Genomic DNA, 17,563 nt, shown 5'->3' with positions numbered 1-17,563 from the left:
GAGCTGGATTCCCTCTCGCCCAGGAGCTCACCCATTCAGCCCCTGATGTGCGTTAGCAGGAATCACCCCATTGCCAGTCTACTCTGATGATTTCCCATCTTTCCCATCACCCCTGTTGAGTACGCAAGATGCTCCCATTTTACAGAGTAGGAAGCTGAGGCTCAGAGAAGTCAGGGTCACACCACTATTAAGTGAGGGAGGTCTCGAGAGGCTGGTGGAGCGGGTGAGGGCTGGGGTTGGTGTCCCCCAGAGGTGCAGTGAACTTGGAAACAAGGAGCTTGTGCTGCTGTTGGCCCTGACTCTCAGTGACACTGGATCTTCCTGTCTTTAATTTTCCAATCTCAAAAAAGGAAAGAACCTTTGTTTTTTTTGTTTTGTTCTGTTTTTAATTAATTCATTTATTTTTTATTTTTGGCTGCGTTGGGTCTCCGTTGCTGCGCGCAGGCTTTCTCTAGTTGCGGCGAGCAGGGGCTACTCTTCGTTGTGGTGCGCGGGCTTCTTATTGCGGTGGCTTCTCTTGTTGCAGAGCACGGGCCCTAGGCGCGAGGGCTTCAGTAGTTGTGGCGTGCGGGCTCAGTAGTTCTGGCTCGAGGGCTCTAGAGCTTAGTAGTTGTGGCGCACGGGCTTAGTTGCTCCGCGGCATGTGGGATCTTCCCGGCCCAGGGATCGAACCCGTGTCCCCTGCATTGGTAGGCGGATTCTTAACCACTGCACCACCAGGGAAGTCCCAGAACCTTTGTTTTTAACTGCTTTTCAAGCTTAATGTTTGAGCTGCAGGTCTGCTCTAATCCAGTGACAATTTAGACTCAGAACCCCTTTGGCTGACACATCAATCAGAGGTCAAATCATCAGCCCCCTGTTCTCTTTGGACCCCTTTCAAGAGCCTCTTGATCATCTTTTCCCTGAATTTCCAGCCCCTTTGGGCACATGAAAGGGACTTGCTCCTTGTGTATGTTCCTCGATCGTCCCATGATGCTTCCCAAAGGAGCCAGCGGTTGGCCATGTCTTGTAGGAAGGCTGGGGAAACCTCCTTCCCCAAAGCCTCTCCCAGATGAGAGAGCAGACAGGTCGAGGTTTTAGCTTGTTAACGTTTAGAGGAATCAGATGGCCTCGAGGGTGTGTTGGTGGGCAGAGCAGTCTGGCTGCAGCCACCCCAATTATAGTGCATCTGCACGCCTTTAACTCTGAAGCGTACGTCTAGACTGTGCTACAGATACTTGTGCACACATGTCTAAAGACAGACGGACTCGGGGGAAGAGTCCTGCCCAGGTCAGCAGCCGTGGAGGCTGGACACCGTCTGCAGGGCACTGGTTAGATCCATGATGGTAAGCGTCCACAGGACGGAGTTTTATGCCACCATTTAAGAACCAAGGCAGCTGCATGGACTGATGTGGGATGACCTCCGGGATAAATCATTAGGTGCAAAGATGAGATGATTTAGAAAGATTGAGGGTCACCCTAGAAAGTTACTCATGGACTGGCGTTTTCGATCAGCTGTTTTACCTTTGGGAGCCCAGGGATGGGTTCCTGGGGTCACAGGCTGCATTTGGCTCACACACATGGGCCTTTGGGCGTGCACGCACGTGTGCAAAATCCCCCTACGGGCCCACGATCCCCATGGGGTTAAAAACCACCATGTGAATTGGATGGGGAGCTAAGGCCCAGACTTGCCTGGGTTACCACCCATTGGTCACGTGCTGCCGCGCTGCCCTTTGCGCCAGGCCCGGCCGGGCACTCAAGGCCCAGAAATGATGGGGCACCGCCCTTGGCTTCAAAGATGACCCAGACCAAAGTGGGAGGTTGCCGCGTCGACGCACGCGTGCCAGCGGGCATGCCCGGTGGAGGGTCAGCACGGGCCTCAGAGAAGCGCTCAGGGCCGCAGAGGTGTGGAGTATTTGGACAGCTGCGCGTGGCCCGCCAGGCCTGGCTCAGCAGGCAGGACTACTCACCACACGGAGCCCAACGGTGTGGACTCTACCCCACAGCCGACCTCGCTGGGGCCTTGTCTCTGAGCTGAGGGGCTGCTGGACCTCTGCCACTCACCCCTCTCCTTTCCTCCCCAGTTTGTGGAAGTGGAAGGACAGATCACGTCCTTGGTCGACCTTCACCCATCCTTCCTAAGGAAGGGTTTCCGCCGGGAAATCTTCATCGCCTCCATATGTTGTGTCAGCTACCTGCTGGGGCTGACCATGGTGACGGAGGTAGGTGGCTCTCTCCCCTGGCATGAGGGGCCTCCCCTGGCGGGGCCCTTGTTGCTCTAAATATGTTTCAAAGGCCAGTTCAAGGCCACGCCACCTCCCCGCTCCCCCCGTGGAGGCAGCTGGGTGAGAGCTGAGCTCCTGGCCACCCTACTTCAGGAGTCCTGCCCCATCCAGGACTCCCTGCCCCACTTCCCTGTTACCCTGGCAGCACAGTGGCCACCCTCTGCCCTCTGTCCCTCCTCATCCGCAGAAGACTGAGAAAGGGGTACTTCAGCCGAAATCCATTTTAACCACAGCTCTGACCCCGCCCCACCGGCCCCCCCCCCCCCCCCCACCGCACTGTGTGCAGTGGCCCTTCTCAGGCCTGCAGGGGAGGCGTGTGAGCATGTGAGCCTAAGCCCGGGCCCGGGCTGATCCCTCCTGTGCCCCTCACCCATCTCTCCATACTCTCCAGCAGAGGGTTGCATTTGCCCCCAAATTTGGGGTTTCACATCACCGATTTTCCTTACCAGAAGTAAAAATAAATGCTTTTCTCGAAGTGTCTGTAAGAAACACCCCCTGAAAGGCAGGCCACAGGTTCATACACTGAGCAACGGGGTCTCACTGAAGTCTTCTGTGTTGGCCACAGTGAGTGTTAAGCCCCTCCTTTGGAAACAGGCTTCAGAGAACCCATCACTTTTCGCTAAGAAAGACATGTTTTGCTTTCTTTTCTGTGTGTGTGTATCTTTTTAATTAAATTTGTCGAACATGAAGTTAAGCATCTGTTTAGACATGTATCTGGTCCTTACACCCTCTGCACTTTTTTTTTCCTTGGATTTTCTATTTCTTATTGACAGGCCAGATCTCTTTATATATTGAGGGAATGAGATGCCAAATAACAAACCCACCTTCTCTGGTTTTTTCTTCACAGGGCGGCATGTATGTGTTTCAGCTCTTTGACTACTATGCAGCTAGCGGTGTGTGCCTTTTGTGGGTTGCATTCTTTGAATGTTTTGCTATTGCCTGGATATATGGTGAGTAGAGATGTTTGCATATCTTACTCAAGTCTCTCCTTTGGGCTTCTCTATCTAGAAGCTTCAGAAACAGAATTCTAGTGGGAATTTCATTTTGAGTCAGACACAGAGTCACTCCCTGCCTGGACTTTTCCTCTCAAGACCGCCCCTTCCAGCACAAATAATATGACCGTAGCCACACCGAAGATTCTCCCCATGCTGAAGGTGCAAGGTGTGAGTGAATGCTTTGACAAACACAGAATTCGGCCATGCCAGGGGTCTGTCTTTGATGAACCACTCTAGGGTCCAGGAATGGTCCATTCTGACTTCCTCGAGACCTTGGAATGGCCACACCGGGTTTTGGGGGTCTGCGTAAAGTTACCAGAAAAATACCGGGTGCCCAGAGACATGTGAATTTTAGATCATTTCAGATAAACGTCTGCCAACACTTGGGATTTGTGATGCAGGGACCTGGATGAGGCCCTGGAGACACCCCCTCCCCGCCACCCCCCCCAGGGCCCTTGAGCCCCTGCTATGCTGTTCCCGGGGCGGATGCTGCATCGGACACCGGGTCAACATCTGTCTGCCTCTGTCTCTTGCAGGCAGTGATAACTTTTATGACGGTATTGAGGACATGATCGGCTATCGGCCTGGGCCCTGGATGAAGTACAGCTGGGCCGTGGTCACTCCGCTTCTCTGTCTTGTGAGTGTCCTTCCGCGCGGCCGCGGGCAGTAGCCGTTCCTCCCCGGGGCTTGACAGTTTCACCGGCTAACGCATCGTTCACTCAGCATCTGCTTAGTGCTGGCCTCTGACAAGCCTAGTGACAGCTGTGCTGGGGAGGGGCCAGGCTGCTCCGGAGGGTTCCCTGTGCTGCATGAGTAGGAGCTTGTCAGGAGGAGGGAGCCGGAACGGCAGTGCTGGCAGAGGGGCGCGAGTCGGGCGCGCCAAGAAATTGCAGGGTTCCATCACTGAGTACATGACCTTTCCTCAAACCCTTCCAGAGTTCATGGGCACAGTCAGGGTCACTGATTAAGTTGAGGGGCCTTGGGGAATGTCGAATGGAGACGTCATAGACCCTGGAAATGCAGTGTTTCCCATGGAGGGCGGGGCTCGTGCCTGGAGAGGGGAGGTCCCAGCAGAGAGGAACCCTGGCCTCTCCCAGGAACAAGGAGTAGTAGTAGCCACCAGGACCCAAGGGCAGTGATGTGCACGTCCCCCTTCGCACTAGGGTTCCTGCACCTGCCATCTGGGGATGCGGCCTTGGGGCCCAGGCACCCGTTAGGCTCTGCTAGGAGGCTCTGGCCAAAGGGAGGTCCTCTGCAGCAAAAGCTGCTTCCCTACGGGTGTTTGAAACCTATCATGAGCTTGGAGCTAATTGCAAGGAAAGACGTCTGCTATGCTGCTCTCAGCTCAGACCGTGGGGAGCACAGATGGCAGAAATGTTCCTTGTGTTTAGGAACCAGGTGCCGGGAGATAAATGGGTCCTCCCCTCAGTGACCTCTGTTTCCAGGCCTTTCCTCATAGGGCCCACGTTCCTGCATTTGTAAAACAAGGAGACTGACTGATGCGGGGCTGAGTGGCAGCGACCGTCTTAGGTTGTCTTAGGTTGTTACTTTATTACTGAACACGGTCTCGGCCTTTTCATCTGAGATGCAGATTTTCCCCACAATATAAGGAAGCTGTAGCAGCCAGTAACCATGATCAGGGAGTGCATTGTTGGTGGTGAATTTAGGTGGGTGCAAAGCCCGTGTTCTCATCCTCACTTAATGATTTATTTGTGGGCAACTCCCCTCACCACTCTGACCATGGGATTCCTCCTCCCTCCCTCCCTCGGGGATTGGATAGGTGAGAGGCTGCATTCTGAGGTGGCGGGAAGAGTGACACAGGTGGACATGCTGCTTCCCGGGTTGGGTTGGGAGGGCAGAGCTGCCCTCCCTTGGGACCCTCCCCCTCTAAGCGTCACCCCACACGTAGGACAGCAACAACAGGGCCAGGCATACAGTAGGTGCCTAATGAAGAGCATTCCCCCCACCCCCTCACCAATTCTGGTTTAGATAGGTTTGTCTTCCCTTCAAACCCCCCTTATTAGATAATGAAGATTTAAGTCATTTTCACTGGGTTCTACACGGAGAGGCTGTAGTTCTGACCAGAAGCAGCCCTCCAGCCAGCCTAGCGTGCAGGCTTTGGGGCGCAGAGCTGACTCCACCCCACCCCTATGTTCCTTAAGAATTAAAAGCCACTTCTGTTTTTCCTTTTGGCACCATCATTTTGAAGTATCACTGATCATTGGTGAGTCTGACCCTCCCAGAGGAAAAGACAGTCCTAGGGAGGATCGCAGGCCCGGGCAGGCAAGGCCACACTGAGAGTGCAGGAGAAAGAGCCTGTTTGGCTGGAAATAGGTCTGTCAGTCAGTGATGTGGACATGCTTAAGGGACAGAGCCCTATGCTGTGTTCTGATAATGGACCCCTGGGTGCAAAGGTGGTTAAAAACCAACCTTCAAGATAAAGACAAGCTGATCCTAAAATATAGTTCACTTGAAGTTTTTGGACGCTTTTTTTTTTTTTTTTTTTTTTTTTTTGCGGTACGCGGGGCTCTCACTACTGTGGCCTCTCCCATTGCGGAGCACAGGCTCCGGACGCGCAGGCTCAGCGGCCATGGCTCACGGGCCCAGCGGCTCCGCGGCATGTGGGATCTTCCCGGACCGGGGCACAAACCCAGGTCCCCTGCATCGGCAGGCGGACTCTCAAGCACTGTGCCACCAGGGAAGCCCTGGATGCTTATTTTTAAGATTAAAAAATGCTTAGGATTATTATAAATCAATATTTATCAAAAAGTAAACGTTTTTGATAAATGGCTTGGGCGTGGCTTAAGCTGGACCCCCCAACAGGGCAGCAAGGCCCAGGTCCACACCCTGCCTTGGGGGCCGGGCCTGGGGCTCAGAGAGGGAGGTGGAGGGGTGGCAGTGGCTGAAGGGAAGCTGTGTGCCCCCAGAGCTACACCACATGTCAGGGAAACAGGGGAATGGGACAGACACACCTTCCGCTCTCATTGACTCAGGCTGGGTGGGGAACGAGTAATTGTGATCATGAAGAATCGAAAAATCGCGCTTTCTGGGAAGGGAAGTGTGGGCACCTGACTGAGCCTGGGCGGGGCCTGGGCAGGACCATTAGTGCAAATTTAGGATGAGGAGAAGGTGAGCAAGAGAGAGGTTCCCAGTGAGTGGGAACAGCCTGCCCAGAGACCCCAGGGCAAGCGGCTGAGAAGCTGAAAGGAATTCTAGGTAGCTGGAGTATAGTGGCAGAGAAAGAGGCAGTGGGTAGGTGACAGGGAATTGCCGGCCAGACAAGGAGTTTGCATCCCGAAGGTCCTGGGGAACCGCAGAAGGGTTTTGAGCAAGGAGGCGGCTTGATCAGGTTTACCCTGGGGGCGGCCCTCCTGCACCAGAGGGAGAAGGGTGTGAGCCTCTTGGGTGGAGCCTGTTCTGGTCCCAGAAGCCCCCTGACCGCCCCCATCTCTCCACAGGGATGTTTTATCTTCTCTCTCGTCAAGTATGTACCCCTGACCTACAACAAAGTCTATGTGTACCCCAACTGGGCCATCGGGCTGGGCTGGAGCCTGGCCCTGTCCTCCATTGTGTGCGTCCCCTTGGTCATGGTCATCCGCCTCTGCCAGACGGAAGGGCCGTTCCTCGTGGTAAGCACACAGGGCTCCGAGTCTGGATTTGGGGTGGGGGCAGGATGCTGAAGGCCAGCCAGCTGTCAGTTTGCTGTGTGACCTTGGGCAGGTCACTTGCCCTCTCTGAGCGCCAGACCTCTCACCTGCCCTGTGGAGTGGTTGAGATTGTGGGCAGGAGAGTGTATAGTGGGAAAATGGGCAGCAGTGACACATTCAAGGGCCGGGCCGGGGGCCGGAGAGGTGGTGGCAGCTTTGGATTCCAAGATAAGAGCCGGGGCTTCACCCGGGAGCAGTGGGGGCCAAGTTTCCCAAGTGGTGAGACGGGAGACAGGAGCTCACGAGCAAGGCTAAGCTTCAGCCAGAGGCCTTCCCTGGCCCTGGAGCCAAGTTTCAGACGAGCCCAGCCCGTGCTGGTGTTCCCCTCGCCAGACGTGTGGCCCCATCTGCTGCCCGACCCTCAGAAGCCACCTGTGCACCGAACAGACCCTCCAGCTCCCAGGCCCCTGTGCCCACCAGTCTCCTCCCTGCGCCTCCCTCCCGCCACCATCCTCTCAGAAATTCCTCCAACAATCCTGGAGATTCCAGGCCCTGGCAAAAGTCGGGGCTCTTTCCAAGAAATCCTTTTCTTAGACTCTCCCTTAACCTTTGGGCTTGGGCTGGCTCCAAGACGGCACTGTTTTGTTCTGGGCTGTTTTTATTGTTATTCTCTTAAAAATCTGGAGCCAGGATGTCCTGGGGCCCTGGCTCCCTCTTGGGCTGGGCTGGTTTCCTTGTGGGCAGGGGATTGGCCTGGAGGTGTTGTTGGTGGGGAAAGATGCCAGGCCGGGCAGAAGGAGACCAGACCAGCCTTCCCGAGACAGAGGAAGTAGGCAGGGGGATGTATGCCAGGAGGAAACCATGAGGCTGGGGTCTGTCTGAGCCAGGAGGACCCTTGGGGTGTTCCTGCAGCACTGGACCCATTGTGTTTTCTCAGAGGACACAGGGAAGGACCCTAGTATTCAGCCAGAATGCTGATGGGCCCTATCGTGTGTCAAAATACTGAAATACTGGGCCTGGGACAGACCCAGCCCCTCCCCCAGGAATTTCCAGAATGTCCCTACCACCCAGAAACCAAAGGGTTAATGGAGGGCACAACAGGGGGTGTTGGATGTCTGTCCCGATTGCTCAGTGCCCACAGCTACACCCAACAGGTCACTGACTTGTGTCTCTTTGAAGCCTAATTTTAAAATATTGTTCCATCCCAAGTTTAGAGGTTTGGGTAGAGTGGGGTTGGTGCGGGGGAAGGATTCGAGTCCACCCCAAATTCACAACCGGTCCTCACCCCCAAACCTGACCGTTAACCAAAGCCCCCTCCTCTGAAGGCACCTGGCCACCATCCACCTGTCTTCACCACATGCCCCTCGACCACCTACCTGCACAGGTTGCCAAGGGGTCCTCCCAGCCATGAACTTCTCTCTGAGCTCCATCCTGGGAGGATTCCAATTATGTCTGCACCTCCTGCATAAACGGGGCCCCAGGTAGCTGCCCGGGGGTGTTTGGCTCGTGTCCCCAGTTCGGGGCGCACACCCATTGTACAGATGTCAGGAGAGGCAAAGCGATGAAGGGGGGGCAGGGCCCTCCCCTCCTGCTGGGTTCTACCTTAGCCCTGTACCTGGGGCCTCTGGTCTGGTTCCTCCAGGGCCCAGGCAGCCAACCCAGGTGGGGAGGGGCACTGGGGAGCTGGGGCTCGGGAAGGCGCGGACCATTGCGGGATGCAGTGATGCTCTCAGCTCTGGCTCCCGTTTTCAAGGAGATGTGGGCCTGGGGTGGCCAGACCTGTGGTTTTTAAAGAGTAGATGGAAGTCTGGATTTTCACATGAAATATCGTAGCTTTTAACAGGCAGCTTTTAAAAATTGTTCTATACCTAAATTGAACGTAAATGCCGAGATAGAGGGTTTCTTGTTAGCACCTGCTTCCTACTTAAGCCGCTGAGTGGACGCTTGGCGGGAGGTGGGCTGGGAGGCGGGAGCTCTGAGTTCAAGTCCCAGCTCTGCTGTTGCTTTTCTGGGTGCCCTGGGGAGGGCTCCTTCCCTTACTGATCCTATCATCTGGCAACCTGGGGAGGACAAACTGCTGTGTGCCTGGCAGTGGTCCAGCCTCTGTCCCCTCTGTTGGGAGGGGCAGCACAGACCCAGGCAGTGGTCTCCAGACCCTCAGTGGGGAAATGGAGAAGGCAGGACATGCAGCTTGTGGGAGACGGAGGTTCTCCTCGGGGAAAGTGGGAGCCATGGGAGGCTCAAGACAGTTACCCAACCTCGGGCATACAAATTGCAGGAACTCAGCTGCTTTGCAAGACAGAGAAATAGGGGAACGAGAATCACAAGGAGCTGTATTTCAGCTCCATGGGACAGAGAAGGGGGAAAGAGTTTGGAGGCGTGAGTCTCCTGTCCCTGAGGTGTATAAGCAGGGCTTGGCCAAGGAAACTACCGGCGGGCACTCTGCCCTCATTCAGGGCCTGGAGGGACCTTAGTTCAAGTCCTCTATTTGCCAGTGGATGAAATGGGTGGTCCAGAGAGGGTACTAGTTTGGCAAAGGCCACAGAGCACACTGGCAGGACCCGAGGTGAAGAGGGAAACCGGGCCCGCTGACCTGCCTCCCCGTGCCTGTCCCCTTCTTCCTCCAGAGACTCAAGTACCTGCTGACACCGAGGGAACCCAACCGTTGGGCCGTGGAGCGAGAGGGGGCGATGCCCTACAGCTCCCGCATGTCCGTTAACAGCACGCTCAGGAAACCAACCCACATCATAGTGGAGACCATGATGTGAGCTCTCTCCCAGTCGACGGGCTGCTTTCCTGCTGTTTACTAACATTAGATTCTTATAGGACCAGGTTTACAGAGCTTTATATTTGCACTAGGATTTTTTTTAATTGTCACAGAAAATGTTTGTGTGTGCGTGCGTGCGTGTGTGTGTGTGTGTGTGTGTGGTGTCGTGTGTATGTGTATTTTGTTTTGATTTGGGGATATTTTGTACAAAAAGAATACCCACGGGCAGCTGCCCGGGGCGAGGCAGAGCTTTCGTATGGAATTAGATGTATTTTATGGGAACTTGGTCAATTTTTCTTTGTATTTTTTTTTAACATATAACTGTGTATACACGTAGAGATTGTCCTACACTTTTACCACTTGAATTGATCTTGCCAGCAATAGATCTTGTTTTCAAAAGCAATTCTTCGGTGCTGTGTAGCTGGCAGAAAGTTCTGCCCCCAAAACGCAGGGTGGAATTTTCCTGGGACAGCAGACCCATTTTAAAGGGGTAGTACCTTACCAGCCTGGTTCAAGTGAAGCAAACAGCCATCGGGCCAGACCCCGAGGGGCTGGAGAAGGGAAGGCTGTCGGGAGACGCCTCACGACACTTGTCTTAGCCAACAAGAGAGATGCCAAAATAATGAACCAACCTCTCAAATATAAAGGGACTCAAAGCCCACAGATGAGGCCCAACAGGAAAAGTGTGATGCTGAGAGCACTGGGAACCATTGCATCAAGAGCAGAGTCCCTTTTATTTCGAGACTGAGGCGGGGATAGTCAGAAGGGCTGTCAGAACCGTCCGTGTGCGAGGGAGCGGCGTCCTTCCTGGCGCGTCCCAGGGAGGGAGTGGAGGCTACCCAGCAGGAGCGGGGGGTCTCAGGGCTGCAGACCTCACGCAGATGGGGCTGTGGCCTGGATGGGGATTCCGATCAGCTTCTGGTTGTTCCCCCAGCCGACATCTCTCGCAGCTGCTTGTAGGGGAAGCGTGGTGTACGTATTTGGTGAGGGGCGAGGGGTGAGCAAGTGGACCAAAGGACGTGGCCCCAGGCGCCCGGGACCCCGGGGAGGGGGCGGTGCTCTTCTTTCCTCAGCTCTCCACCCTCAGCTCTCCACCCTCAGCTCTGTATTCATCTCAGAGGCTCTTGTTGAAGACCCCAGCCCGGGGCCGCCCTGGTGCCTAGCAGGGAGTGCCAGGAGCGAGCTTTCATTGGGGTGAGGTGATCCCCAAACTTTCCTGCAAATTCAGGCACAAGTACAACCCACGCTGGTAACCTGGGAGATATGGAAACTCTTTATTCCCCCTTCACCGCAAAAGCTGGGGTCGGGTACGCACTATGTGGGGATCGAGGTCAGGAGGTGAGTCAGGGTTGTTCGGGGGCAGGCACCCCAGAACTGGCATTCCTCCCTGAACCAGGACGGAAGGCACTCCACCTTTAAAATCCCAAGTACGGACACCCCTCCACCCAGCCCACATTTGGATCTAAACTGTGCCATTTAAACAGAAACTTCCAAGTTCAGGGTGTAAAGTAAACGGAAACGTCACGCGGAAACGGCAGTGACTGCCTCGGGGGTGTGGAGAGCAGGATCCGGCTCTGGCGTTCAGAGCAGGGGCTCTCTGAATCCTGGGACCCCCTCCCCAAATCCGGGCAGGGGAGGAGTCTCGGGTGTCCCCCTCCCAAGGGGCAGAGACGATTCTGAACCTCTCGTCTTTAGCAAGCATTCACAGTCCGCTGTCTCCAAAACATACACCCTGCTAAACAGCACCCAATCCTATTCCAAACCGTCAGCAAGTCTGTGTGCCTGTTTTACGATGCATTTATGGTTGCTACTGTATCTGATTGATTGTATTGTTTTGGGGTTTTTTCCTGATTTTATCAAGTAGGAATGTGACCTGTTCTCCTTTGTCTTATGGAACATTAGTAAACTAACCACTGTCGATGACTGGGGACAGGTTACGTGCGGGGGCGAGGAGGGCCACAGTGTTTCGGGTTCGTAGGCAAATTGCAACATTCTGGAAATAGCCCGAAAAAGGCCTCTTCTTATAAGATTCTCAGACCAAATTCTAGACCAAAGACACATGCAGACCAAGTCCCCAGGCCCTGCCTGGAAGGAAGGTCAGCCACTTTCCCAAGCCTGACCCTCGCCCATCTCCCGAGCACCTGTCTCCACTTGTGACCCTCCTGTCTGATACCCTAGCTCTTGTGTATCAGCAGAACTCTGCTCTGTGAGTACAATGTGTAATGGTGTGTGACTTCTATGTCTCCACATAAAGGAAACTTGTCATTGGAGCTCACGACTCTGGTCCGCCTGTCTCTGGGCAGTCCGCCATCCATGCTCTGCCTGGGATGGGTTGGAAGTTCTGATGCTTGCAGCCAGATCTGGAAGGGATGCAAGAGAGAGGTTTAAAGGATGTTTTTAGCATGCACAAATGGGTAATGGCCCCAGGATAATCTCACCTGGGGAGATGCTCTGTCCAGCTGGGCCTGGGCCCGGTTAGTCCCTATGGTGGAACCGTACGGTCACTGATAGAGAGGCTTCCTGGGCCCCCCGGTCAGCACCCTCGTTGTCAAAGGGGCATGTTCTCCCTGAAGACCAAAGACCAGCCTTTATGAAAAAGGACATGCTCCGTCCCCAGAGTTCAGGGACGCGGTGAACTGCAACCCACCCTGTGACCATGCTCATGGGCCAGCTGGATCCCAAGCTATGGCTTAGTGGGATGGGAGCTGGTCCACCCGGCACCCTCCCCTCAGCAGCCGTCTGGAAGTGAGGCACTGAGACGTCTGTTGCACCACAGGAAACTGAGGGGTCCAGACAGAGCCCCTCAGACAGGATTTAGCCTGAGGTCACGTGGGAAATTCCCAGGTGGCCGGAAGTGGCCTTGGATGATTTCTGGGCCATACACAGCTTCCTCTCTGTAGCTCCAGTGCCACATTCTCACCCCAGATCCCCAGCACACCCCAAGACAGTGGGGAGACAGAGGGGAGAGGAAGCCCCCCTCAGCCTAGCCCAGAGTGTTCTTGTGTCCCCAGGTGCCAGCACACGGCGGTCAGGGCCCCAGCCAATGTCTCCCAGCACTACCCCTCCAGCTGGGGCAGCCAGTGCTCTGGCAGGCGTGCCTCCCTTCCACACCAAGCCTCAGACACAGTCTGGGAAAGGACCCAAGAGAAACCCCCTCAAGGGGGCTAGAGGTCCCATCCAGCCCTCAAACCCAAGGTCAGGTGGGCCAGGCAAGGCTGTCCACGTGGATGCTATGAATATCACTGTGCAAAACTCCAGCAAGCACAAACCCACAAAACAACAAAGCTCAGACATCAAAACTTGGAGAGGGGTGTAGGTACCCAGAGGCCAGGAAATAGCATTCCCCCCCTCCTCTGTGCCCCCTCTCAGTGCCAGGCTTTCAGACTGCAGCTCGGAAGCTGGGTTTCATTGTTCTCTTACGGGTGTCACTACAGGCTATTCCGCCGTGTTCCCTGAGGGATTGGAGCATCTTGTTATATACTTGGCTTCAAATCGAGATGTTGGCTTAATTTTTTTTTTTTAAACCCAATTAATTTTCGAATCCCTAGCAACTGTGACTGTATTTAGCACAAGAGAATGCCGAGAATGTGGGTCTTGCTTCCTTCCAGAAATATGTCTGGCTCACCAGAACTTTTTTTGAAACTTCAAAATATTTTTAAGATATTTTAAACTTTTGTAAAAAAAAAAAAAAATCAACCAACAAGAGACTCTTCTGAGGAGGAGCATTTGTATTTGAATAAAATCCTTGGTGTGTAACTCAGTCTTGCAGTATACAGCTTTTATGTATAAATGTTTTCTGATATGAATTCCTGTATTTTGCAGGGGTTTTCTTTTCTTCTTTGGCTTTTTAGATAAATATGTATACCTATATTTTAAATTCATCTTTGCTCTTTTTTTTTTAGAGGAGTTTGTAATCACCTTATAACATGAAAATAAACATTTCCTTTTTAAAATCCAAAACGTGTGGGTTCTGTTCTGATACAGCTGTTTCTCTTTACATTTGGCAAGCACTTTACTGTTTACAAAGGGCTTTCATTTCTGCCCCGGGACATTCCTCAGAGCGGGGTGTTATTCTCTGAGGTTGGAGACATTGAGGTAGAGGTTCAGGAGGGGACAGTTTGCCTCAGGGCGCATGAGTCCCTGAAAGAGTGGGGAATCTCCCCAGATTCCGGCTCCGCTCCAGCTGCTTCTACTGATGTCCTGCGACTGGGAGGTCTCATCACCTGAGCCCGCGGCTGTCATCTGGAGTGAAGCACCGCCCCCTTCATGCTGATTGGAGGCGGTGCTCACCACGCACCAGCACCAGGTGGTATCACTTACACCCAAACCAGGGCTCTGACCTTCCGGCCAGGAGAGCGCAGGCTGCTGGGGGGCTGGTAAGTGACCAGCCCTGGAGGATGGTGCCGCGGACACTGGGACCTCAGAAGCGAGGGCAGTCAGGACCCCAGAGGTCAGTGGTTGGCACAGACGTGGTTGGCCTTGGGAGTCATGAGCCCAGCCCGCTGTTACAAATGGGGAAACGGAGGCTGGGAGAGGGGCCTGGCTTGCCTGGGTTCACAGAGCAGGTCCACGTTTGAGGCAGCCTTTGGGCCCGCTGGCCCAGCCACCTTTGTGAGTGTGCGAGGTCAGGGGGATTTGCAGGGTCTTTTCCCCAAATCCCCAGACCAAAAAACCTTTCTCGGTAACGCATTCTACATAGACAATGCTAGAGTGAAATCTCCCTCCCCACTCTTTCTGTCTGTCTCCCTCCCTCCCTTCTTCCCTGAGTGTCTTGGTCACCTGGCCTGTGTTCACATCCTGGTTCCATCCCTGACTACCTGTGTAAAGTACTTAACCTCTTGCCTCCTTCACTCCTCTCTGATGTTGAGATCATAATACAGCTCCCTCCGAGGCTGTTGGGGAGGATCTATAAGGGGATTGCTTTTTTTATTGAAGTATAGTTAATTTGCAAAGTTGTGTTAGTTTCAAGTGTACAGCAATGTGATTCAGTTGTACACACATATATACTTTTTCAGATTATTTTCCATTATAGGTTATTATAAGATATTGAGTAGAGTTCCCTCTGCTGTACAGTAGGTCCTTGTTGTTTATCTATTTTACGTAGTGTGTATGTTAATCCCAAACTGCTAATTTATCCCCTCCATCCCTTTTTGTAATTATAAGTTTGTTTTCTATGTCTGTGGGTTGATTTCTGTTTTGTAAATAAGTTCATTTGTATCATTTTTCTATACTCCACAAATAAGTGGTGTCATAGGGTATTTGTCGTTCCCTGATTTACTTCGCTTAGTATGGTAATCTCTAGGTCCATCCATGTTGCTGCCAACTGCTTTATTTTATTCTTTCTAAAGCTGAGTAATAGTCCATTAAATATATGTACCACATCTTCTTTATCCATTCATCTGTCAGTGGACACTTAGGTTGCTTCCATGTCTTGGCTATTGTAAATGGTAATGCTGTGAACATTGGGGTGCATGTGTCTTTTTGAATTATGGTTTTCTCTGGATATATGCCCAGGAGTGGGATTGCTGGATCATATGGTAACTCTGTTTTTAGTTTTTTAAGGAACCTCCATGCTGTTCTCCAAAGTGGTTGCATCAATTTACATTCCCACCAACAGTGTAGGAGGGTTCCCTTTTCTCCACACCCTCTCCAGCATTTATTGTTTGTAGATTTTTTGATGATGGCCATTCTGACTGGTGTGAGGTGATACCTCATTGTAGTTTTGATTTTCATTTCTCTAGTAATTAGCAATGTTGAGCATCTTTTCATGTGCCTGTTGGCCATCTGTATATCTTCTTTGGAGAAATGACTATTTAGGTCTTCTGCCCATTTTGTGATTGGATTGTTTTTCAATATTAAGCTGTATGAGCCGTTTGTATATTTTAGAAATTAATTCTTTGTCAGTCACATCGTTTGCAAATATTTTCTCCCAATCGGTAGGTTGTCTTTTGTTTGTTTGTTTATTGTTTCCTTTGCTGTGCAAAAGCTTTTAAGTTTAATTAGGTCCCATTTGTTTATTTTTCTTTTTATTTCCACTACTCTAGGAGACAGACCCAAAAAAATATTGCTGCGATTCATGTCAAAGAGTGTTCTGCCGATGTTTTCCTCTAGGAGCTTTATAGTATCTGGTCTTACATTTAGGTCTCTAATCCATTTTGAGTTTATTTTTGTGTATGGTGTTAGGGCGTGTTCTAATTTCATTCTTTTACATGGAGCTGTCCAGTTTTCCCAGCACCACTTATTGAACAGACTGTCTTTTGTCCATTGTATATCCTTGCCTCCTTTGTCATAGATTAATTGATCATAAGTGTGTGGGTTTATTTCTGGGCTTTCTATCCTGTTCCATTGATCATTATGTCTGTTTTCTGTGCCAGTACCATATTGTTTTTAATAAATTTATTTTTGGCTGCATTGGGTCTTCGTTGCTGCGTGCGGGCTTTCTCTAGTTGCAACGAGCAGAGGCTCCTCTTCGTTGCGGTGCACAGGCTTCTCATCGCGGTGGCTTCTCCTGTTGTGGAGCGTGGGCTTCAGTAGTTGTGGCTCGCGGGCTCTAGAGCGCAGACTCAGTAGTTGTGGCGCACAGGCTTAGTTGCTCTGTGGCATGTGGGATCTTCCTGGACCAGTGATTGAACCCATGTCCCCTGCATTGGCAGGGGGATTCTTAACCAATTTGCCACCAGGGAAGCCCACTATGTAGCTTTGTAGTATAGTCTGAAGTCAGGGAGCCTGATTCCTCCAGCACTGTTCTCTCTCAAGATAGTTTTGGCTCTTTGGAGTCTTTTGTGTTTCCATACATATTTTTAAAAATTTTGTTCTAGTGCTCTGAAAAATGCCATTGGTAACTTGAGAGGGATTGCATTGAATCTGTAGATTGCATTGAACAGTATGGTCATCTTAACAGTATTGAGTCTTCCAATCCAAGAACACAGTATATCTTTCTGTTTGTTACAGGGAATTCTTGCAAAGCACTCAGAACAGTGCTTGGCCTGCAGCCAGGCTGTAGGACCAGTGCCGCCTCTCTGTCTTGCCTGGCCTGGCCCACACCTCCGTCCTGTTGCAGAAGAGCCCCAAGCCTGTCCCCCTCCCAGCGCTAGGGAGAGCAGCAGTGCCCTGTGCACAGCTCTGGCCCCCAGCGACTCTGGCCCAGCCACATAAATGCACCCGGTGTGACCTGGAGCCTGCCTGCACACCCTCCAAGACAAGGTGCTCACTCCCTCCTGCATAACTGATGGCGAGAGGCTCTTCCTCTGCTCACAGAGCTGTGGTTCTTCCAGCCAGACCCAGCCCTGCGCTCTGGGCTCATCCTGCCCTGGAGCCCATTTGGAGACTCAGCGTCATCGCTGGGCCCCGACCCAAGCTAAAGGGACTCCATACAGCAGACCCAGCTCTCACCTGCCTCAGTGGCTTCCTCTGCACACAGAACAAAATCCGTAGTCCCCACTCAAGCCTCACGCCTGGGCCCTGCAACCTCGAGCCCCACACCCCTTCCTGGCCTCCTTTCTCTTCCTGAGCCCACCAACCTCATTCCACCTCAGGGCCCTTGCACTTGCTGTGCCCTCTGCCTGGGACACTCTACCTCTAGATATCAGCACAAATGTCACCCCGACCCCTGAACTAAAGCCCCCGGTCACTCTGTCCCATGACTCTCTGGTTCTCTCCGCTGCACTGTCTACCTCTTAGAATAATTCCTTATGACTCACTCACTGTTTCACTGTCTTGCACAAGAATATAGCACTCCTGTATGCAGACAGGTCCTCATCTGTCTTGTTCATGAAGTTTGCCAAGGCGGTAGAATGATGTATACTATATTAGTGCTTTTTGAATTAATGCATTAATCAAAAGCAGGTGATATGTGACAAGAACCAGAAGAAAGATGACTCTTGCCAACCT

At 52.5% G+C, this 17,563-nt stretch overlaps 1 protein-coding gene across 2 annotated transcripts in view; it reads left to right on the top strand.

Annotated features, from left to right (window-relative positions):
• The window catches only part of SLC6A6 (solute carrier family 6 member 6), an 80,236-nt gene extending 66,611 nt beyond the window's left edge, over window positions 1-13,625 (top strand). For both annotated transcript variants that reach the window (XM_079933666.1, XM_079933665.1), the window contains exons 11-15: window positions 2,064-2,201; window positions 3,112-3,214; window positions 3,796-3,896; window positions 6,718-6,888; window positions 9,534-13,625. In XM_079933666.1, the coding sequence (XP_079789792.1) occupies window positions 2,064-2,201; window positions 3,112-3,214; window positions 3,796-3,896; window positions 6,718-6,888; window positions 9,534-9,674 (654 nt within the window). In that variant the 3' untranslated portion in view covers window positions 9,675-13,625. The remainder of the gene's footprint in view (window positions 1-2,063; window positions 2,202-3,111; window positions 3,215-3,795; window positions 3,897-6,717; window positions 6,889-9,533) is intronic.
• Window positions 13,626-17,563: the final 3,938 nt, after the last annotated feature.

Source organism: Stenella coeruleoalba (assembly GCF_951394435.1).
Source record: "Stenella coeruleoalba genome assembly, chromosome: 10".
Classification (NCBI taxonomy): domain Eukaryota; kingdom Metazoa; phylum Chordata; class Mammalia; order Artiodactyla; family Delphinidae; genus Stenella; species Stenella coeruleoalba.
This window is presented reverse-complemented; position numbering and strand designations above follow the sequence as displayed.